Source organism: Anoplophora glabripennis, unplaced genomic scaffold (assembly GCF_000390285.2).
Source record: "Anoplophora glabripennis isolate ALB-LARVAE unplaced genomic scaffold, Agla_2.0 scaffold100, whole genome shotgun sequence".
NCBI lineage: Eukaryota > Metazoa > Arthropoda > Insecta > Coleoptera > Cerambycidae > Anoplophora > Anoplophora glabripennis.
In genome coordinates, this window is record NW_019416223.1 from 1,172,154 (window position 1) to 1,198,040 (window position 25,887).

At 32.4% G+C, this 25,887-nt stretch overlaps 1 protein-coding gene across 1 annotated transcript in view; it reads left to right on the top strand.

The window, feature by feature from the left end:
- Window positions 1–25,887, top strand: part of LOC108907793 — a 140,277-nt gene that overhangs the window by 75,946 nt on the left and 38,444 nt on the right. The window contains exons 9-11 of the mRNA XM_023454480.1: window positions 4,324–4,497; window positions 8,797–9,102; window positions 16,923–17,040. Coding sequence (XP_023310248.1) covers window positions 4,324–4,497; window positions 8,797–9,102; window positions 16,923–17,040 — 598 coding nt within the window. The remainder of the gene's footprint in view (window positions 1–4,323; window positions 4,498–8,796; window positions 9,103–16,922; window positions 17,041–25,887) is intronic.

Sequence of the window (25,887 nt, forward strand, 5' to 3'; positions counted from 1 at the left end):
TTAATGGAATACGGGAATATAGGATATTGGTCGTTTTTTGAAATCTTCTATATTTTTCTGATTATTACAATATATACACAGGATTTGCATAGTTTGCATCATAATTTCTGAGTTATTTACTGACCCTCCACAACGGATAAAGTCGAGATTGCTATGGAACCAGTGTATGTATACAGGGTGTCCCAGAATATGTGGGAAATCTCTCGGATTTACACAAAAGCAGTTAAAATAATATACAAATTTTCCTCAGCCCCCTACGGAGATACAGGCCCCTAAATGGCGCCCCTGAAAATCGATTTTTTTATAATAAATATTATTATATTATTATTTTTACTGTGGCCGCAATTAAAAGTGTTAAATTTAAAGTCTATATTTTTTCTTTATATCTCTATTTCTTTAATATGACTTTACTTCAATTTTTTTTCTATTAGACAAGTTTTTCATCTGTGTAACAATTAATTTTGTTTCACGAGGATTATTGAAAATGATCATCATTGAGTAAAAAAATATTAAATTAGTTTCAGATTTTCCTGATTTTGTAAATTATAAATGACAGTTTCTTATATAATTATATAATCCAATTTAATGTTCATCAAATAAGAATAATCACAAAGATTTAATTTTAATAAGGTCAAATAAGTCTATTAGTATAGTTTATTTTTTTTATGAATCATAGTAGGTTACCGATAATACTGATCATTTCCAGTTATTTTTGTGAAAAATCGATCGATTAAAAGTTTCTGAACTCAATATAAAGTATTTTTTAATAAAATAAAATGTTTGGTAATAATTAAATCAGATTTAGCTAATGCTGTTGTGTGAAATAACTACCCTGCGATCTACAGAGTTATTTTTGACGTCCTCTAGCGAATAAAAGAAGTGCGTATAGTTAGCTTGTAAAAGGTAAAAAAAGTCACCGAGTTATTAACGACATAAAAATAGCCGTACTAGTTGTCTTTGTGTTGATGAATACCAAATAAGTGAACCCTGAGTAATTCTCTATATGTATAATTTTATAAAAAAAGGGTATTCGTTCACTGTTTGAAGTAACCTTTGTAAAAGTTGTGTAGAGTGGAACAAAAATATAACAAATGTTAGAAACATAGCTGGTAAAATGGTATAGGTCACAAGCTTCATTTTAAAAACACGACCTCTAATTTTCACCGGTCGCTAACGAGTACATACGTTTTTCTTTTGTTCGGAATTGATAGAATATACCTATGTAATCGCTCAGAAATATATTTTACTGATTTATTATACGCATTTCTAAAAGAAATAGAATAAGAAATTGATTGAAGTGCAAGAAATTACGAAATTACTGATCAGAAATCATACTACCACAGCATACAACGCATCGACTGCTCCAGTTTCTAATAAGAAGTAAGGTTAAATATATGAAAAAAAGAACAGACCAATAATTTAGTGAATATAAAAAGTCGGTTAAGTGTTATAAAAATCTTTGGGTATTATAATCACAATAATATAAGACACCCTGTATAACTTTCTATTAAAAAAATTATAAAAAAAATGTACAGACTGTTTTATAAAATTTCACTTCGTAAAATAATCATTTCTAATTTAAATAAAAATGTGTATCTTTGAATTTTTGTATGCAGATATTTGTTCTAAGATAAAATTGTGGTACGTAAAACATAATCAAGTACGGAATTTCAGCTTCAATTTGTCCGGCATTGCTGAAATAGAATTTCCACTTTCAGTGTTTCCACTCTTTCGCACCCTACGCCAACGTATAGGTCACACCAAATCAACAAAGCTCAGATTTCCCAAATTTCTCAAATCAAATGCGTTCCAAATTTAATCTGTGACAAATGAAAGCGACGAATCCCGTATAAATAATGGCATTACTTTCGAACCAGTGACGCCTGAAATGTTGATCTCAAAGACAAATATGTCGAGACTTCAAATAACTCGCAAGGTGATATTTTCCAGCAAGAAATAATTTGTTTGGAGGAAGTTCCAAGTAATTCATTCTTAACCAAAGTATATGCTTAGAAATTACTTAGGTTTTTCATAATCTGTTTAAGTAACGAGCTTTTTCTACCATATTGCTCAGAATAACATTTTGTTGTAAGTCTTTTCTATATTTAACGTTTCATTTTTGTACAGGGTGTCCCATTAATATTGCGAAAAAATTCAGGGGGAGTTTCCTTGACCAAAAATAAGAAAGAAAGTTCCTATAAACCTATGTCCGAAAATGCTTCGTTCCGGAGCTACAGGGTGTTGAAATTTAGAAATTGATATTAATAAGTAAACATATGACGCCACTGCTTTTTCTTAGGTGTTATATTTTTTTCTAATTATGCGATTAAAAATACAACTTTTTTGTCTCTCAACTTTTTTTGATATCTTGCTTCGTTTTCGAGCAAAAATTAATATCCTTTCATATGCACATTCTTAAGGGAAGTAGAAAACAAAAATAGAAATTCAATGTTTTAGTTATTTACTAATCAACTTTAACAATACATTTGAAGGAAAAACAATGTAACAAGCTGAGAAACAATAACTCTCTAAATAATATTTTTTTAATAATTAATATTAACAGAAACATAAGAAAAAATATTTAACAAACAGCAATGATTACATACACAGGCGTTACAACAGTTATTGAAAATGTGCACCTTCAACTCTAATAGAGGCATCTATCCTACGACACATTGTTTCACAGGGTGCGACAATGGGGTTTCTTAATTCGTCTATGGTTTGCACTGGAGTCGTATAACCAAATGTTTGAGGTGACCCCAAAGGAAAAAATCCAACGAATTTAAGTCGGGAGACCTCGGAGGCCAGGGTTGAGTGCCTCCTCGACCTATCCAGCGATTTGGGTAGATATTATTCAAATATTCACGTGCAGCTAAACTGAAATGGGGTGGAGCACCATCGTGCATAAAATACATTTGCAACCTTAATGGCAATGGGATGTCTTCCAAAAGTACGGGCAATTCATCCTCAAGAAAACGGCGATAAACATCTTCAGTAAGCCTCGGTGGTAAAAAAAATGGGCCTATTAAGTGCTCTCCCACAATTCCGACCCATACCTTAAGTGAAAACTGGTGTTGATGACGGCCTTCTAATATTGCATTTGGGTTCTTGTCCGCTCATACATGATTATTATGGAAGTTCATTATGGTTTTTATAGAAAAATTCGCCTCATCCGTTTTTTTTTGTCGTATCCATCGACACAAATCAAATCTTAATGGAAAATCAGTCGGTAAAAGTCCCTGAACCCGTTGGATGTGATAAGGGTATAGAAGATTGTTTTTTTAAATCCTGAAAATTGTAAAACGACTTGCATTTAAGTTACTACTTGTTGGAGTGTCCTCAATTTCATGAAGTACATCTTCCTCTAATTGTAGGGTTATTGCTGTGCGGAGTCGCCCGTTTCCTGTGGTAAGTTTCCGAAAACTTCCAGTTTCACTAAGACGTTGATGAAGACGGGTGAAGATAGTATGATGAGGAATTATACGATTAGGGTATTTCTGCTCATAGAGGCGCCTGGCGGCTAATGCATTACCGTTGGCAAGGCTATAAAGAAAATGAATATCGCACATCTTACTACTTGTGTAATTCATTTTGACAAGCAGGAATTGACAACTACACAGTTCAAGTACTTATTAAAATTACACACTTAAGCTATTAATTTTTTGTTCGAAAACGAAGCAAGATACCAAAAAAAGTAAAGAGACAAAAAAGTTGTATTTTTTATCGCATAATTAGAAAAACATATGACACCTAAGAAAAAGCAGTGACGAAATAAATCAAATTACGTCAGAAGACGTCTACCGTTTTTATAAAAAAAAAAAATCTGAATTAAGGTTCTTCAGATATTAGTACAAACCTTGTATTTTCTCTAAATTTCAACACCTTGTATCTCCGTAACGAAGCATTTTCGGACATAGATTTACAGGAACTTTCTTTCTTATTTTTGATCAAGGAAACTCCCCCTGAAATTTTTTGCAATATTAATGGGACACCCTGTATTTCCAACTGTTTTTGAGATATTGGCAGTTGGAAAACCACTGACATTCCAAACACAGAAGAAAATATAGAACAAAATGTCGAGAATTCGAAAAAATTGTACTGAAACTAACCAAAACTTAAAAAATACCGATCTTTCCATTGATTATTTAACTCTATAGCTCCATCACCTTTTACAAATTATAAAATGTGCTATTAAATAAGATTCTCCCTGTTATTCCATAAAAAATAACGTTGCTGTGATATTCTAGGATCAGTCTTCCGGGATCCCTCTCGGGTCACAGCCTGCTGCATTTAATCTTTAACAAATAATGTCGTTACTTACAGGCCAGTGACATTCAAAGCCCTCTACGAGTTCGTGGATCTGCATTTAGACGGAGAACCCTTCGGCGAAGGGCCGTGCTCCAGACGATTCGGCGTCGCTACGAGCGATATACAGCAGAAGTTCAAGTCCCCCAGGGACATATTTCTCTACGGACGGGGAGGAGCGAAGAACATCAGGTAAGTTTTTTTAATGAATTACATAGAGAATAGTAATACGCCGTCTCTTCTGCCGCACGAGTGTTGTGATTCCTTGCGAAATTAAATCGTTTTTTGTCAAATAAACTTTTTGCAACAGGAATCGCACAGATACGTCTTCGAATTACCTGTCCCCGATTTTTATCACACCCGAATTCTATGCCGGATATGTGATGCTTTCCGTTGCTTCTTATGAAGCGAGATGAAAAAAGTTTACAAGATTAGGCGTTATAAAAACAGGTACATGCAAAGTGGAATTTCGGGTGAAATTTAATTTAGGTAAAAAATGCGCGTAGCCAAAAAGGATAAAACGTCACGACGGCGACGTGAGATATTTGTAAAATAATGTTAAGATTGTTTTGAATAATTCCGCTGTTGGATGAAATGCTCAATGTTATGAGGTGCTTCATTTCAAATTTCGTTAAATAATTTTGAATCCAGTGCCATTTTTCCTTCGTTTCTGTTCAGTGGTACTTTGCTATAATTTAGAATCGGATAATGCCTTTCACATAATTTACAGTTGAAATATAAGTAAAATAACAAAACAAAAACCTTATGGGCAAAACTTGAACCAAATTGATTTTAATTACATCTGGACATATTTTTTTATTTTTATATTTTTGTCTCAGTTAGACTTCTATTAGACTCCAAAGCTAATATTATGGAATATTATGTGACTACAAAAAAAATGGAATTTAGTTTATTTCAGATAACTTCGTCGATTTTAAATACTTTATGAGGGGTTTTTGGGGTACTATCTTATTTTTTAACTAAAATATAGAGATCGTTAAAAATACTTTATACAGTCTTTTGATTTCTTGCTATATTTTTTTTATTGGGAGAGATTTTGAGAAAATACTGATATTTTTTTAAAGATCGCTAAAGTGTACCATTGATTTTAATTTCAATTTTGGACAGCCCAAAATATGAGTATTCTATAGTCTAATTCATTCACCTAGCATTTTGTTTTGCTAAATTTTCAACTAAATTAAATATTTTTTTACAATACCTATAGACCAACTTACACCTATTCAGCAACGAACATTTACTGGAATATAATCTCGCGAATTTAACTTCGCGATATTGTATTCAAAAGGGAAATAATTTTATTTATATTTTTTTTATCAAAAATTTTTCAGTGAAGCAAGACTGTAGGTACTTTGAGTTTTACTGGAAATTAATTTCACCAATACTTATTTTTGACTGAGAGGAGTATATCTTAGTTTTTTATTTTTAATTGCAATTCGAGTAAGGTATAACATCTAATACTTTTGATATTTTATCACCTTAACAATCAGATACTAGAAAATTTTTCGAAACTATCTGCTCTTATCAACTAAATTATACTTTTGACATAAAAATTACTATGACTAAGTAAATTTGTTAAAAAGGTTTTTTCGGATATGAACTTATTAATTTTGGAACAGATAATTAAAAAAAAATCGGATATTGTTACTTAGGTAATATTTACAGGTTTATTTTAAAACTAGAAAAAGATATTCATTAAAATTCAAATTTACCGTCAGTTTCAAAATTTCCCTTAAATAATAATTTGTCGTTGCTAATTTCCTGTTCAACAGTCTAGAAGCATTTGCATTAAATTTAAATGTACCTAGTTTTCCACAATTAAACATTTTTTTTATTGTTTATTAAATTTGTATATAATTTTATTATTTATATACATATATAAAGGAAATTATTTATTTTCTTGGGTATAAGGTTGTAGTTTGATGGCCAATCAAAAAATGTTTAAAAAAACAACAGCAATTTTTTTATAATACTTAACGTTTCATTCCCGCTCAGGAACTTTTTCAAATGATTTGTAATTGAGCATATTATTTTATACAATCATTTACTAAAAACCTAAAAATATAAAACTACTTAATATTTTACAATTTAACATGCAATATATTATTTTTTACAATACGTTTTGTTTAAACATACCAAAAACAACCAATTCCATGTAGATATAAAAACCAATTATTTAAAAACCAAAACTGAATCAGGTGAAATTTGTTTTTCTTTTTCATTTTACATTTAATTTTAATGTTAATACGCATTATAAATTAAATTTATATGCGAATAATATTAATTTTGTGAGGTAATAACGTGTGGATGTACTGATATCGAATGAGAACAAAAACGACAATTCAATCAGATTGTATATACGAATGGTGGCAATTTTTGTAGAAATAAAATAAACTGAAATATCGAGCGTTCAAATAAAAACGTGGTCAAGTTGGTTCTGAAAATTTGGACGTAGGGTGTAGCGTATAGCAAATGAACTTAAACGTCATCTGTCAAAGCGCTATATCGCCGCTATCATTTGAATATTTTCGTTTTAAAAAGCGTTTAAAATGGTGTTTTCTCAAGAACAAAAAGTGTTTATCATAGAGTCCTACTTTAGAAATGGACGCAAGATTGATGGAATATGGAAGTATTCTATTGAGGCATGTTTCATAGAATTTCAAAATCAATTTCCCGGCGTTGTTGAGTATAAAATTTTTCAGTGCAGTTCAGCGTTGTGTTAATGTTTTTCGTGAAACGGGCAGTGTAACAAGAAAAGAAGGAAGCGGCCGACCTAAAAAGCGGACTGAAGAATTAAAAGAAAATGTCCAACAAATAATGGAAAATGCGCCAAGAACTTCTGTACGTGTTTTATCACAAATGGTGGGAGTATCAGTCGGTACCTGCCACACAGTGTTAAAAAAAGATTTGCGTTTGTTCTCCTATCGTTTAACTTGTCAGCAAGAACTTCATGAAGTTGATTTTCCGCGACGGGCTGTATTTTGTGAATGGTTTTTAAAAAACTACGGTGAACTTCATAATATCACCTTTTTTTTCTGATGAAGCCTGGTTTTATTTAAGTGGTTACGTAAACTCACAGAATATGAGAATGTGGTCTTCTGAAAAACCAGACTAACTTTTTTGTCGAGGGCCCTCTACACGCTCAAAAAATTGGAGTTTGGTGTGCTCTCAATCGAATGAGGATTTATGGACCTATTTTTTTTAATGGTACTCTTACTGCGCAAAGGTATAGAGAAGAAATTATCGCTCCTTTTGTTAACCAGCTGGAAGAAAACGAAATTACAAACTTTTACTTTCAACAAGATGGCGCAAGGGCACATACATCAGGCGAGACGATGAATATGTTGAGGGAAGTTTTCCAAAATCGACTAATAAGTCTCAATGCTAAACATGAATTTCCACCGAGGTCATGTGATATTAGGCCGTGTGATTTCTTTTTGTGGCCTTACCTTAAAAACACTATTTTTGAACTGCCTATTCCTGATTTAAACCATCTGCAGGCTCGACTTATAGACAAGATTCGTGAAATTAACAATACCCCGAGCATCTTAGAAAATGTCTTTAATTCTTTGAGGACCAGGTGTGAATTATTGTTATAACAAGGAGGGGGACACTTTCCGCAGCTCCTTTAATTGTTTGTTATTGTTATCACGATTATTCTTTAAAATAAAGTTATATTGTCATTAACGTTATTGAAACTGACAGCTGCTATACAGCTCGTTGAGAAATGAGGTTAAGTTGGTCGCTATTAAGTTGGAAGCTACTCCCTACGTCCAATGTGTCAGAGCCAACTTCGACCACGTTTTTATTTGAACGCTCGTTACAATTGAATGTATCAACCAAGAAAATAGTGTATGAACCATTTTATTAACAACTTTGGAAATAATTGCATTTATTTAATTAAATTAAGATATATCTTACTGAAATTTTTTATATCAGTTTTGCCATTAACACTGTTTTTATTTTAATCATTCCTTGAATAAGTCTTTTGTCATAATTTTTTTCATTGACTAAAATTTTAGTTTGGTTAAAATTAAATGAATGTTTTTTCCTTCATATTGTTATTAAAAGCTGCAGAACAATTTTCTGTGTATTTGTGGCATTTTAATCTGTTTTCTAAATTTTGTGTCATACATATACAGGGTGTGCCATTTAATACTCCCGCTGCCAATCTCTCCGAAATGAAGAAATTTATTTTAGTTCTGGAAATTGGAGGTGTTAGGTCTCTCGAAAAACTTCAAATTGTAGTTAGAACTGTTAGTTCAAATCTTTCTATATAGATGGCGTGGCGATACTAAAAAATTTTTTGACCCTGGAACGTGGAAAGGACTGCCTTCTGAATCTGAAAGATCGTTAAGTTTAATTTAATTTTGAGTTTTTCCCAATATTTACTTGTTTGGTTTTCAATAACCCTCACACTACAGCGCCTCCGCCCCTTTTTTTCAGGACCTTACCAATTGAATATTTTTTCAGCTGCACATACCGCTTCGAGGCGCACAAGGACGAAAGGATAAAGATCACCCTCGCCGAGATGGTGATAAAAAACCGCGACTGCGAGACGAGAGTGAGCAAGAACACCGATCGTCTCGAATGTTTCGGCAACATGTCGGCGACGCTGCGTTTCTTCGAACTGCCCTGGGCGGACGTCCCTGGGGTGCCAAGGGACTGTCTCTGCGCCGTCGACAAGGACAAACTGATGCCTTTCACTTACGTCTCCGCGTCTAATGTGGTGGAATTGAGATTTGACGTGACCGGCATGAACGCCTCGGACGACTTCAGGCAAGTAGATCATAATTTAGCGAGTGAAATGTCGGGCGTATTAGCCGTTTATTTAAGGATCCGACCTTATTTTTCATGATTTGAACGTGACGACCGTCGGGCGTGAATACAGATTAAGAAATCTTAAAAAGAATAAAATTCATCGACATCAAGGACTCGTCTATTCTACAGGGTGTTGCACCTAAGAGGGATTCTTCTTGCAACTGTAAAATTTATAAAAAAAAAATGGTTTTAATTGAAGTTGTCTGGAATCATGTGGGCCATGTAAAATATTTTTAGCTGTACAGGGTGTTCCATTTCACCTGAGCGCTACATAACTGTGTTATTTTAAATGGAACACGCTGTATATTATTGTATTTTTTAATTCCTTGGTTGAACCACATATTACAACCATATGCGACAGTGAAAGAGAGGGAAATACATTGTAGGACAAAGAAGGAGATGCATCCCAGTTAAAACCCCGGGATGCTAAGACGAAATCCATGTAAGAAAAGAACACTTCGGTCATCTTCGGCCGCTTTGCATCACTATTCGTGTATTGTCGAATAGGAGATCTTTCCGTGTTACTTTCCACAGCAACACCGCAATTGCAAATGTGAATGTGCGTTATTATTTACTTGATTTGATTTTCTTGTTTATTGTTGTTTATTTACGTGTGTTTAGTTTAAAGTGAGTGTTAGGAACGTTTATTTGTGAAATAAACATGAACTGTTCCTATCATAAGTGTAAAAATGCCTATCGGGCATGTAAAAAGGAAAACAAAGACATTCATTTTTTTAGATTTCCGCTGGACGAACATCTGTAAGTATTTTTAAGAAGTAATTAGTACAAACATACATAATTATTCTATTATTTACTGTTAGTTTTGTAATAATAGTTTTTCCTAATACCTAATCAGTTATCAAATATTTATAACCTTATTCATGGAAACTTAACCTGAATAGAGAATAGTCAGATACGTTTGTGTCGAACTACCTTTGAAATAATTTAATGTAAATATTTTATTTACCTACATGGTTTAATTTATTATTTAAAAGTTTATATATATCTTATTAAATTTAAAATAACCATGTGGCGCACTTATCTGAAAATAATAAATCTTATGAATTAATAATCATGTTTTTTATATGTAATATACATCCAGTAACAGTTATATATTTCCTCTGAGAATATTATATATTTTAACATAAAACTGGCTTAGTGTATGAATATTCATTGATATAGGAATAGTCGAAGTGAATTTTGATTTATTTGGATCAAATTATATTTTAATTTTTTTAAATATTATTTAATATAGAGTATTTTGTATTATAATATGTATTTATTTTATTATTATACTGTAATACAATATTTTATTATTATATACTGTTATTAGTAGGCTACCATTATAAATAAGAAACAAAAAATGTAAATAAATGCTGAAAATCACACGTGTTTTTTAATTCTTATATGTATATATATATAACCAACATGTACTTTTGTAATGTTAACAAAAAAATGTAAACAAATTTAATTATAATTACACTCATTATTTTTGAAAAAAAATCATATTTTCATTTGACAATAAACCAAGAAATTTTTTGTAAATATAAGTAATTTAAATTAAAAATGATTTAATATTTCATACATTACATTTTTCCAAATTATTTTGAAATTATTTAAATTGAATAACTTTCTCCATAATTTTATCAAAACTTAACGATCTATAAGTAAGGAATCAGTTGCCTATGTATTTTCCTCAATACTGAATCATTTTATCTCACTTGGCAACGCCATGCATCCCAGTTAAAGGTCCAAGGTCATCGCGGCGAAATTGACCACATCAAAGAGCTGTCGCATATGGTTGTAATATGTGGTTGAACTAAGTAGAGTTTAGTAAATGTACACGGTGTTTAAGACTTACCGTTTTTGAAATATTCAGTTGTTTAAAAAAAAAAAAGTTTTTAATTTTAATTGTAATACTGCAAATTTTCATTAAATTGTTAATGTTTCGTTCAGTTTTCATCGTTTCTTTGGTCTAGAAATGGAGAGTACGCATCAAGATCGTGTATTAAGCGCCTGTAAGAAGGCAACCGCTCTCTTACATACATGGCGGCGCACCCTTCTGAACGCTCAGTAGCTATTTGTTTATAGCTTCAAATAACAGTGGAAAAAACAAATTTCCACACTGCAATTACTCATAATTTGTAGTATTTAACGTGAACTTTCAAACGCCGTCAGCAGAATTACAAAATACCTATTCAATCAAAAGTTATTAACAATTGAAAATCGCAAAAATTGCATTTTTCGAGTTTTTAACGGGGTTTATCTCGAAAACTATGCGTTTAACAAAAAAATTGCAGGAGACATTTTCTTCTTAAAATGGGTCAAATAACAATAAAATACTATTTATTTTGCCAAAAACTAAGTTCTCAGTATTTTGCAAGTTTTTTGTTAATAAAAAACTTATCGACATCCGGGCACACTTCTACCCAAAAAAATCGTGTTCTGCAGCTCAAAATACACAAAAAAATACTTGGGTAACTCCATCTAAATGAAGGAAGCAATTGGAACCCCCCTGGCTACAGAACTAGAACACAACAAGGAGAAGAATACTTAGATCGCTGATTTACATCAATTGCTCGAAGTGTCTTCCATTTTGATTGATACACAAACGAATTCGGCTTTTAAAAGACTGTTCAACATCGGTCAGCATGTGTGGCGTAATTTCTTGAAATGCTACTGTAATGCGTTGCCACATATCTTCCGTGGTAGTTGGTACTGTAAACTTTGCTTATTATAAATCCCTATAAGAAATCGCAGCTTGTCATATCTTGGCACCTTAAAGGCCAACTCACTGGTCCCCCGCGCCCAATCCATCTGTTGGGAAAAGTTTCGTGTAAAAACTGACGAACCGCAGCGGTATTGTGAGGTGGAGATGTTGCATCCAGATTCTTCGAAATGTAGCTAAAGGAATGTCGCCTAACAAATCTTCTAGAGTGTTTGTTAAAAAGTTTAAATAAACTGCTCCAGTTAGATGCTGGTCAAAAAATGGTCCAATGACATGGGTTCCCAAAATTGCTCCCCACACGTTCAAAGACCATCGTTGGCTATGAGTTGTTCGGAATTGGTCAGGATTTACTGTGTCATAATGATGGCAATTATGACTATTAACGAAACCATTTTTATGAAAAGTAGACTTATCGGAGAACATGACCGGTTTAAAAAAGTCATCATCTTGATTTAACATCTCAAGTGCCCACTGACAAATCTTCAGTCTCCGCTGAAAGTCTACTTTTAGTAACTCTTGGTGTAATTGGAAGCGATAAGGATGTGCTGTGCTGTGCTGTGCTTTTGTAAAATCCTATTCGACGTTGTACTAATGCAATTGCAAGGCCTTTTTGACGCTGACATAGCAACTTTTTCGGACTTTAGAGAAGAACTTGATTTTTTTGGAAAACTGTTAGAGATAAGTATGGACAACCTTATATCAGTCGAAAAGGTATTCAATTTTGCATTCACCCATGACAATTAATATGGGTCATTCCATTTGAAAATAAAGTTTTTCAACTCGTAAGATTATTAAATGTAGGTCTCAGTATTTTTGGAGTCTGAATAACGTACACGTTTTGCTCACAGATGACAAGATAGAGTAATTTATGCCAAAACAAATTGTGAAAACTGCAGGTTTCTAATTCTAATTCGACCCCTAACGGAGAAAAGTTGATCATAGGCCGATTGCCTTACAGCAATATTATACATCAGCCATAAAATAATTAGTAGTAACACATCCAATGACTTAGACAGTGACTTTTATCTTCTCGCCATTGAGTTACTTCTCCCACTTTGCTACCGTGGGTTTGTCGGTAGTGATAGTATTAAAACGTTTTACGACTCGTAAGCTGTGAATAGTCATCAAGCATCTTTTGTTACCTTTAGATGATGTGTGTGTGTTGGGGGTTGCGGTAGTGGTGGTGGTAGCAAAGTAGAAGTAACTCAATGGCGAGAAGATAAAAGTCACTGTCTAAGTCATTGGATGGGTTACTAACAATCATTTTATGGCTGTATAATATTGCGGTAAGGCAATCGGCCTATGATCAGCTTTTCGCCCTTGGGGGCGAATTCGAAAGGGTTGGAGGGGATTTTGGGCTTTGTGCCCATTGAAACTTTTGATCAGCGTGTTAAGAACTACCGATTTGCCAAGTTTCAGAAAAATTGGCCGAAACCCATTTTCCATAATGATTGAGCGTGGTCTTTTGACAGTTACAGAGTTACAGAAGGTGGAACATCTTGTATACGTCTTTTCACTGCAAACTTTTTGATATTTTTAGGTATTAAGTTTTAATCTTCTTCTCAAATTATTGATTGATCTTCTTCACCGAAACGAGACATTTTGAAACATTACACAACAATTTCGACAAAAGTTTACGTCGACGTGATAGCGATAACAAATCAGCATAGCTGGCATGGCTATCGTTACATTTTGATTTCAATGATGCTACTTCAAAATATCAGGTTTGCTTTGTAATTTCAATCACAACTTTGTTATGAAATAACACAGCAACGCGTTAATAAAAAATATCCACTCTGGATAATTTTCAAAATATTTGTGATCTCGTTTAAGCATTAGTCATATTATAAGTGGCAGTTTTATCAATCAAGTTTTTCATCGTTTTGACAATGAAAATGATAAGAAATGAAAACACTGTTCATCATGCTATATCCGTCTGCATAGGTGTTAAAATATAATTGAATAATATGTTTATTTATTATAAACTCCCCATAATCCGATCTAGATGTTCAAAATAAACACACCCTCATCGACAACATTAATACAACTTTAAATCCGCAATTCGGGAAGCACAGATTCGATACGTGATCGACGTGCCCGCAGCAAACCAAACAGTCGACGAAGAACGTTCCGTGACCCACGTACTGGCCGTATTTTTACTTGCGTTTCTGCGCCATATTGTTAGCAGCATAGCAATTAATGTTATGGTGTAGTTAATCTGAGCAAGTTGGATTGGCGTCGACCGAAGCGTGCGCTCAGTTAAATCCTCACGGACAGCTATGAAATTACATGGTAGCGGGCGTCTCGATCCTACAAACAATGACCGCAGTGAATATAGCTTCTGTGTGTGTCGAGCTAGGGATGCCCTATTTTGACGCAACACCCGAAGATAGTGACAGAGGGACCTCTTAAAATCCCCGTAACAAATTCGTTGGCAAGTTTGTCGGAGCTTATTAAATGCTTGTTAAAATAAAAAAATGTCCTATGGAACGAAATTCTAATACAAACCATATATGCACGGCAACTTGAAATATTTGAAAATCAAATATTTCCTATTAAAAACATTTTTGTGCGCAATGAATCCGAAGAGTAGGTTTTCTTTACTCATGACGATCGAAGGATTTTGCATTGCAAAAACCTACGAAAAATAGCGGAATACTTCCTTTAAAATACATAGACCAGACCATAGACAGAATTATTTGAATCCTTCATAAGGTATTAAAAAATATATAAAATATCGCGAAGTGTAACAAATAGGCGTCAGAAAGAATTACAATGATCAAACAGGCTTTCAAATATAATAAAATGCGTCAAAATAGCTTCAGAAATTCTTCAAATTCGCTGCGAAATACATTCAAATAGAATCATGTCGAAAATGGATAAATATATTAAAATAATGCATTAGAGACTTCTAATAACTTCAAATTACTTGAATACGACCTCGAAATATGACTTTTGACTCCAGAGGTATTGGAGTTGATGACCTTTGATCACGTGGTCAATGACAGTTGACGTCGGGTTATGAGATCTATAACTTTTCGGCAGGGCCGTCTCTAAGGTATCCGCCGCCCTGGGCTAATTGTCTTAAACGCACCACACCCCCAACCATCAACTCCACCATCAAATCTAAAATAAAACACAGTTCTAACACCTACAAATCCAAAATATAAAACTACCCAAGATAAAACTACTGAGCCAAGAGAGACGCATAATCATTTAATAAATCTCAAGATTTACTTAAAATTTATATAATTTACAGGCCTAAAACTATAAAAAATGGTCTGTTTATTCTGTAGGTATTGTCAAAGCTACTCGTACAATGCATGTAGGCACAATGGATCCTGTCATGTCTTATTTATTAGTTTATACCTTATTTTTTGAGAAAAGGCAAAGATACCAGACGCCACACGTGTATGTCAGATGTTGACCATAAATAAAGGATTTCTATTCATTCACGAAAAAATTTGAGTGATGTTCAGGTCAATACCAATAAAATAACTTTTTTACTGTTTTACCTCCAAATTTGTTCTCTTAGGAGATAAGGAGATATTTTATATTTTGTTTGTGATTGTACTGGTTGTAGTATAAATAAATTTAGAATTGAAGCAAAACATAAAATTTTATTTGTAGGTTGAAGTTTAAATTACAAATATATTTTTGCAATAATTATAAATCATTTGGCTAAATTTCAATGTGTATAAAACCTAGATATATGTACAGGGTGATCCCGAATAATGTGCAAAAAACTTGAGGGTCAATTGTTTAAACACTTTTAATAGGGGTCCTTCATATACAATTTTTTGATTTAAGCCCTCTTAGAAGAGTTACGACCCCTTAAAAGGGGGTGAAATATGTAGTTTTATTTATTTATTTCCAAACAGTTTGAAATTTAGAAAGTGAAATTTGTCATGATATCTAGGATGATAAAGCTTCTTCTAGACGAGTATTTTTTTATTGTCCTCGTCCTATTATAAGACGTTGAAATTAACTACCCCCTGCACATTTTTTATTAGATTCTTTTTTAAGTACATTTTTTTGATAAAAAAACTTTTGAACGCTTATTAGGAATGTTCTTGCCTCTGATTTGTTTGTCATCCAGTAGGAAATTATGGGATGTGCACATTTTTTATTAGATTCTTTTTTAAGTACATTTTTTCGATAAAAAAAACTTTTGAACGCTTATTAGGAATGTTCTTGCCTCTTTGATTTGTTTGTCATCCAGTAGAAAATTATGGGATGTGCAAAATCAAATGAGATTGAAAAGAAGCTATATGCGTGTATGGTCCTGAACCTAATTTTTTTACTCAAAACCTGTAATAGGTAGGTACTTATCAAAAAATTCAAAGCGGGAGAGTATTTCTCTATGACATTCACTTTATGCGCAATAAACAGTGTAATAAACGTCTATTCAGTGTGAGCGAGACAGAGACACTGAGAGTGAGATAAGAACTGAGAGCTAAGATGCACATTATGTGCGTCTTAGCACTAAGCACTGGCATTGGCCGCCTGGGGCGCGGCAGTTGACTTTAACACGTACATTACCACGAGCTGTATTTGGCCGCCCTCCAAAAAATGGCCGGGCGCTTAAGACGGCCCTGCTTTTCGAGAGTATCTAGGTTTAGATGATTTTATAGGTTTTCGAAGTATTTCCAAGTATTTTGAAGTTGCTTGGGAGTTTTAGAGATATTTTGAGTTTGTTTCGGTGTATTTTACATTTATTTAACAGTATTTTTTAAGAATTTTTATTAATTCTAAAACTACTTTGACGATTATCGTATTCATAAAACGTTTTGATGCAATTCAATGTTCCTTGATGACGTTTAGAAATGCTTTGACATATTTTTGAAGGATTTTAAAGCTATTTCGATGGATTTTGACGTGTTTTGAAGCACTCTTTAATGTGTAGTGATGCATCATGAAATTTTGTTTTACTTTGAACTAGTTCTTACATATTTTAGTCAAATACTTACAAATATTTTATTAATTACTTAATGTAGCAACCAAAATATACCGCTGAAATTATAAAATTAATATTATTTTCACTGTTTAGCACGCTGTTCTTCGAGGGAAGTTGGAAAACCATAAAAACTCCCGTTTGCTCCAGGAACCTGCGACTGCGGGGTCCCAGTGGAGAACTGCTTTTCGTTTACCCTACCCCACCCAGTGAGGTAAGCTTGATCAAATATTTCGAAAGAATCGTTCGTAATAAAACAAAAAAAGATTGTTGGTGCTAAAAAATTATTTTTCGACAGCCGTTTGTACCCATTTGATTGCTACAAATCTTCCAACTATTGCAAAGCAACTAAGGGAAATATCTGCATCACTTATAAATAGAACATAGCACAACCGCAGGAAATAAAACAAAAGCGCAAATCAAGAAGTAGAGTAAAATATGAACTTTGTAGCTTGTCAAACGTGAACAACTCGCGTTGTACTATTTCCATAATTTATTTCTGACAGCAAAATGTGCATAACTTTTATAAAAATAAACCCACTCTACTGTTCGGTTCAGCTTATTTCTTGCTAAGATAGAGTATGAGCACGTCACAACATTTGTTCCCATTTTTCGTTATTTTAAACATAAGGTAATTTGCAGTTGCCAATGATTTGTCAAAAAAACAGTCACGTAGGATAAATTTTTTTATGTTGAGTTGAAAAACATTGAGTATGAAATTAAAAATATGGGTTTCCATATAAAAAACCAAGGCTGATACCTTGATAATTGACTTTAAGGTTAATTTGAGTTAAGTTCACGGTAATTTGATCCCCCCGAAACCTGATTGTTGAAAATATTCCACCATCCTGCTTATTTCTTGAGATATTAGCCTGAGAATTGAAATGAAACAGTAAAAGTATAGCGCACTCTAGCGAGAGAACGAAACATTTTCAAAAGAATGTTTCATACAAAGGTTACGTATTTTTTCCCGTAAAATACGAGTCTGCAGTAAAAAAAATATGGGTTTCCATTAAAAAAATCAAGGTTGACCTTAAAATTACCTTGATAATTGACTTCAATGTCAAATTCAAGGTCACCATAATTTGATCCCCTCGAAACCTGATAACTTTTTGTTCGAAATATTTTTTTTGTTTCCAATAATATCAGCAGTTAGCAGTCTTGTCTGCTGGAATTTGTTTAAATTAGGTTAATACCTTTGAAATATAGTAAAAATCGTGTGAGTTAATAATAATACTCTTATATGTTTATTAAAAAGAAATTTACTAGAGCAGACAAATAAAGTCCAAATCCTGTAAATACATATAGCAAATAAAATAAAAAAAAGTTAGTGGAAAATTATGTGTTAATACAGGGTGATTAAATCATAATGTCATTAATTTTAACCAAGTACTCGGAAGGCCGAATAAATACCGAGAATCGAAAAAAAATAATTTTCTCGACTTTTTAAAAATTAAGCAAATTACCTCTTAACTCCCGTTAATTCGGCGTCCTACTTTGCATCCAATTTGCTGACTGGGAACGCGCCGGCGCACCACAGAACGTTGGAATGTTGAAGCGAAACAGCTGATTTCCCCAGTCGTCAAATTTTGCAATTGGTTTCAAAATCAAAGTGAAGTGTATCATCGTTTTATTAACAAAGTGCTATGGACGGATGAGTGTTGTTTTAGCTGTACTGGTATTTTAAATAGGTAGGTACCATACTACTCTTTGAAAAGCAATAAGTCACACAATAAGGTATACGTACTACAAACTAAATAGTTAATTGAACATAATACGAAACACTCATATTCAATTATTATAAAACATAGTGGAAACGTTAATAATATTAAAAATACTAAATTGTAATAACCTGACATTCGAAAACTATTATTATTCTTATATATTGTTATGTAATTATTTGTTATGTACCTAAGTATATTATATAAGATAATGTATGTGTAATACTCAGATAACTCAGATTGTCAACAGGAACAATTACTTACCTTCAACTGCTCAGCTGTGTTTAAAACTTAGACTTCTTTCGGCCAAGACAATTATTCTCAAATATTAAAACTCTGGGTAGTTAAAAGAATTTACTAATTTGGAAAATGAAAAACAAATTCAACAGTAAAAAAGTTGAAGGTACTATTGGTCCTGTATGCAAAAGACCTCTTTACCTACAGGGGGCGTTCTTTAGAAGAATGACTGATTTTTTCTAAATTCAAAATTATTTCAATTAACTTTAATTTCGTCAATTCTAAATTAAAAAGAATAATTAAGTTCAGATTAAATCAAATTGATTCCTGTTTTTAACATAATTAAAAATTTTATAATTACCTACGTAACCTACGCCGAAACTCTTAATTACTTATAACTATTGACAAGAAATATACTAAAATTCCCAGAAATTCTCAATCCGTATAGTATATAGTTTTTTTTACCTCTGTTTATATTCACCAAATTTTATTATGGTCCTTCTCACAACTATGTTCAGGTTTTAAAAACAAGAGGGCTGGACTACAGGGAGACACTACTCTCTGTTACACTATAAAATGTCTGCAATTTACCTTTTTCTCTTCCTGTCTGGTTTCATATGATCTTGATGTGTATCTTCACTGTTTGTTTATGTATGTGCCGAATTTATATTTAGTTTTCTTCGTTTTAAACAAAGGTCTGTTTTGGTCGTTCATTATTAAAAACACAGTAAAAGCTAGGTTAATGACCGAATGTGACGGTAGGTCAAGATTCACTCTCGATAAACCTTTGTAGGTCAACGTTCAAGAGCGGTCCAAAAAGGGATTTAAATAATGATTTTAAAATATTTTTTAAGTTTAAATATGCATTTTAATTTTTTTTTAATCGCGTATTCATATTCTACTCATTTTTCTCGATCTCCCCTTAAGATTATGACTGAATCATGATAATGGTAGATCCTTATTCCGTTTGAAAATAATTAAACGAAATATATTGAAAATATTCACGTTAGTTGAAAGGAAAGAGAGAGTTTAAAATGATATTATTTAACTACATTATTCACATTAAAGTAAAATTTCACTCTCATGTATTTTACCGCATTAAATATGTTTTTTATCACATCTAAATTTGTTTTGTACCTTTTTATCCTTTACTTTTACTTCCCGCCAGAAATTTATATCGTGCTATCTTCCAAAAAAACACCAAAGATATTCCTGATCACTAAGGAACGAATATTTTTCTTCTCTCCCTTTATCAGTCGCCCCCCTTTTCAACCGCCTTTTGTGTGGCATGACCCTTAAATGGCCCTCTTAGTATATATTGTCTAGATAGTCGCCGATAACAGCGATAACCATTCTCGTAACATTCAAATCGCAGTCATCCCATTACACTCCCAATGAAACCCGAATGGGGAGCAGTTGCTTTGTCTAAACGCCCCATCAAGAAGGTACAAATTATCTTAACTGTTACAACAGAAGCGTCCCGTTCGGCTTGATTTCGGTTTCATTTGACCAAGACGGACGGAATACGTCAGACCCAGGCCTGAGCTGGGGGTATTGCAGCCTCTCCGGCAATTAAGGTTGCTGTATCTGAGAATTAATGGGTAGAAACTCTTTTAATTAAATGCACCTGTGATACGTGAAGCGTATAATCTGTTCAACAGCGAAAAAAGCAAAAAGGTTTTTTTTTGTAGCTCAAGCATTGCAGGTACATAATAATACAAAGAACGTTTTTTTTTTCAAATCGATATAAGTTTTTAGACCTATTAGAGATCAAATTTCTTGATTTGACTAGACGCACAGCACCTACAGGGTGGAACTTTGAATGGAGGTCATATTTATACAAAGAATAAATCGGTATGAGTGAAAACAATAAAGATTCGGATTGAATCCATTGAGTGAAATTATTGAGTACATTTTCACTCAATATTAGGCATTTTGATCATTTTACTCATTTGTGATTCTGTATATTTAAACTAAAACTGAGTACTTTCACTCAAATGTAGGTATTAATTTCAATATATTTCGTTTATTAATTTATGAGTGATTTATTTTTGCGCTCAATATCTAGTTAATTAAAAACTAAATCTGAGTAAAAAATTACTCAATAATAGTTAAATTTAAATCATATTAGAGAAAAAGTTAACTCTAAATTGGTTTTTATATACTCAGAATAGAGTCAACAGTCACTCAATTGATAGTTAGCAATAACTCGGATTTGAGTAAAACTCACTTATTTCTGATACAACAGTTTTAGTCAGTTGTACTAATAGAGTGAAAAATTCCCTCAATCGGGTGTGGACTGAAATTGATACATTATTGAGTGAAATTGAGTGAAATTTGAGTGATTTTTTTTACAGTGTATCTTTGACCTTTAGACAAACGTATCATAAGTTTATTTTTAATTAATTTGTTATTTTTTAAACTTTTTGCTAATAATTTTCATACCTCGCCACTGGATTTGTCATATCATCCCACATAAACGAAAATTTAATACTTTTAAATAAGACAAACTATGAAACAGTACCTAACAAGTGATCCAACAGAAACTCAATCAATAATAAATAAATAATGATAAATGAAATACAGAAAAATAAGTAAATAATCTGTTTACTCATCTGATTTTTACAACATATTACATACTTGAAAGCTTGTTGCTAACCTTTGAGTACTGGTACCAGGATTCTCTTCTATGTCGTTTAAAATTTCCGGTTCTAAGTTTCTCATTAATCAACTTTGTCTTCGTCTAACATTAGCGTATTGGCATTCAAAGCTCCCATAACCCGTTAAATGTTGAATCAACCTTACATATTTTTATTAATCGATTCTTGTTCGTCGGGATACTCCATTTGATATAGTCTTCTTGCAACAGCATCGTTTTCTCCCGACAGAAAGTAGGCTTTAACCATATCAACTATTTCTTGATTTGTATACACGCTTTTTCATATTATCACACAAAAACTTGAAATGAAAACACAAAAATATACTATACCGTCATTAATCATTGAAATAATTAACTTTAGACTTACACAACACAAAGACACTTACAAACTATAGTAAAAATGTAACAAAATGAAGCGGGGTTTGTTTTTCATCCGTTTACCATCCAGTCATATCATACCAGGTGCGAAGACAACTGGCAGTGGCGGCTTTTCAGAGACGGCAATAGGGAATTTTAAATGAACAGCAGAACTCTGCTGCTATTCGTAAGCATTCGAAACAGGATCGGATTATGATGAAATTTAAATTATATTCACTATTTAATATTGTTGCTGTTTTGTTCACTTTGGATTAATTTAATGTCTAGCACCGATTGGTTGCTCAAGTGGTTGAATAGGAAACAGTAACACACCGTATTTTGTTCAGAATTTCATAACTTGTTAATATTACTTCTATTTTAACTTTCCTAAATGCGACCTTGTCTATTTTATGTAGTGACAGTAATGTACTTCAGCTAAACTAGGTCAATGTCAGAGGTCATTCACACTGAGATTCACAAATTAAATCCACATACTGCTTTAAAAAATAATAAATAAATTGTTTGTTTGTAAAAACTTGAAACGATATTTAAAAAATTCATTCAATTTCATATGAATCAGATTTGTATTTTTATTTATTTTTTTATGTATACATATTTTTTAAAAAGCAAAAATAATTATTTTAGAACATAAATTAGTTTTGTTTACAATTAGCAACGTAATGCAAAAATGTTATTTTTTTTAAACCAATAGAATGTTCGGCGTTTCGTCCACAATGATAAAAAAAATATATGGTGGCTTTAAAATAACACGTGACTAAGCCATGCAAAGCAATTTGTTTTACTAACTTATCTTTCATTGTCATAGCTCCGCCACTGGTTACCTACGAAGTTGCAAATTTGTATTTTACTTTTACTACTATACAAAAAACTTCACTAGAAAAAAATACATATCAATTTTATTAAAAATGTCTCGAGCGGTTTAAAAATTAAAAATGTTAAATTCATTTATTTTTGGTTTTTGTACTTCGAAAACAACGATTCTAACATAAGAGCCCATGTTTATTTAACCAAGTTACCTTAATTTCAGCTGCAAAATAAGTCTAGATTTTTTGTGGGTATTTAGGAAAAACCCAGCATTTAAAAAAAATCTAGATTTTTAATTTGAGCCTCCGGTATCGCGGAAACAAAGCATGTTCCTCGTTTATAACAACTTTTTTAACTTATTTTAAGAAGTTTTATTATCAGGTAATGGCCTATACAGTTTGAGGTACCCTGTATATTGATATTTTTCTTAAGCGTACAATAAATGCCTTTTTAGCAAGTGTGTTGCCATTTGAACTGTATATAAGCAAATAAATTTAGTACAATTTTTTTTAAGAAAATATTTGTAAATTCGTAAATTCTTTCCAAAAATCGTCAGAATACGTTTTTTACATAAGAACCGAACGTACTTAGAGAATATAAATAAATGTGATCGCTGACTGCGTCTGTATCGCAGACATAAAAATTGACTGCTTGTTGTTGTCAAATGACGGCGCAAAAAGCTTTTCGAAGCTTTAACGCATGTGTGGGGAGCAGGCAACATCATAAATAATAGTTCGATAAACCAACGAAATCCATTATTGTAAGTGCCACGTCTGGCTGACAAAGAATTAAAAATAATGGTATTTTAACAAAAAACTAGCTGCCGTGAAAGGTTTTATCCCGCAAATACTGTACCAAAAAATACCGTCTCTAATGCGCCATGGAAAAACATATGAAAGAAAATATAATGTAGGTACGCCTCGCAAAGAAAAACAGAAAAATAAAATATCGCGTTGTTCATGGTTGGGCGCCTCCAGAAATAGCCAGGGAAGTTCAAAATGTAACAGTGAATTTAATGATTTTACTAGAATACTAGAGTATTAAGCTAATAAAAATAGATTTAAAAAAAAATCCTAAATTCTCATCAAACGAGATTATTTACTTCCTTAATCAGTGGTATTTAAAAAAGGGGCTCTGACTATCCGACTATTCGGTTTATTAAGATCATATTTGAGTAATAGATTACAGTATGTTGTATATAATAATGTGAAATCATCCATAAAAAATATTAAACATGGAGTTCCACAAGGTTCCATATTGTGTCCGTTACTGTTTTTGATATATATATTAATGATTTTCCTAATTGTTTACCTTATGATACTAAAAGTATACTCTTTGCTGATGATACCAATATAACTAGAACCAACTTAAATTTTGAACAGTTAATGACATCAACTTATGACCAACATGCATCGGTAGAAAACTGGTTTACTAGTAATCAACTCAGTTTGAATACTTCGAAGACCGAAACTATGATTTTTAGTCCATTCCATCATAACATATGCTATTTTAGTATGGGGTCATGCTCCCTCTATGAAAAAAGTTTTTACTCTTCAAAGAAAAATTATTAGAATCACATCTGACCTTGGTTTTAGAGATGACTGACTGTAGAGAGCAGTTTTCTAAATTGAACATACCAACTGTACCCTGTGCATATATACTTCAATGTCTTATTTATGTCAAAAAACACATAAATAACTTTGAAATCAGAAGTGAGACTCACTCTTATAATACCCGAAAGTGGTAATAAATGTAATGTAATAAATTTCTAAGACTTATTATTGGGCCATCAAATTTTTTAACATAATACCTCACCAAGTTCAAATTCTTAATGAAAATAATTTTAAATCAAGGATAAAAAAATGCTTAATAAAAAATGCCTTTTATAGTTTTGAAGATTTTATTGACAGTAATGTAGTTCGAATATGAATGTTATCATTAATCTTAGTATGTCGTTTATCCTATTTATTTTAATTATTTGTTGTTTATGTAGATTTGTATAACAGTTAGTTGATTGCTATCATTAGGTATGTGTATTGTTTTTTACCACTTTCTTTTTTTTTTGGACGCGTGTAAACACTTTTATGTATATGTAACACTAGCCTTTATAAATAAATAAAAAAATAAAAATAATAGTAATTTTTAAAGACATTATTTCGCCACAAGACATACCCAATTTCGTTTCGTTAGTACTTGCAGTTTTTTAGTTATCACGAAAAATAAAAAATAAAAAACAATTACATTCGACTCCCTATATCTCGGTTAGAAAGTAATTTACGTATGTATGTTCACAAGAACTTATTTGTGCAAAATTAAGTCCTCTATCGACTGTTAAAGTTCGTACGTGTAAAAATGGAACACCCTGTATTACTTCATTCGATGAATTTTTTTTATTAATATGAATTAGCTTAAAACTCATGAGTTTAAAGTTGAGCAAAAACATATCTTCCCACTTTTTAAGACTTACGTAGTTTTTCTCACTCTCCGCCGAAAATACGACTCACCCATTTAATTTCGCTGGTGTTTACACAGCCCTCCTCGATAAAGCAATCGAGTGAAGGACGGAGGAGCGGCGAAAACGCCCGCGCCCCCCCTCAAGTGCTAGGCTCGGTACAAATTTCCTCTAATCTGTCCCAATTTCGCTATCTTCATATTCCACTCCAAAACGCGCGTCGCTCCGTATGCAATTTCCTGTGCTGTGACAGCGCAATGGAACACTGGCGTATCAGTGCCAGCAAATACACTCGGAACATCATTGTAACGTAACAAAAATAGATTAAAGGGACACCGAAGACTGTTAGCAAGGGCTGTCAGTCGATTTATGTTTTTAAATTTTTAGTTTATGTTGGTTAGAAGTTTTCGTCTGCTTTGGATATTTTCGCCGCAAGTTACAATTACGCTGCTGGAATAGTTAATAATATTTTAGCTCATCTAAATACAGTACTGAAGATATCTTATTCTGAGTTATGTTAAAACTGGTGAACATTCATATTGCGAATAATAACAGAGATATTTATTATTAACACAGTTGATGATATTGACAGTGAATCTGAACTAAATTAATCTTTTATATTACAGACCTACTGAAATAAAACAAATTATCAACTACGGAAAAAGTAACAGGAAGTATTTAAAATAATAACGGAGATCTGACGTAAGTGAAAACAAAGATTATAGTAAATGTTCAAATTTACGACTTCAGCATAAATACACAATGTTAGTCTCCTCGTTAGTTCAACATTACAGGCTGCATCTTGTTGGA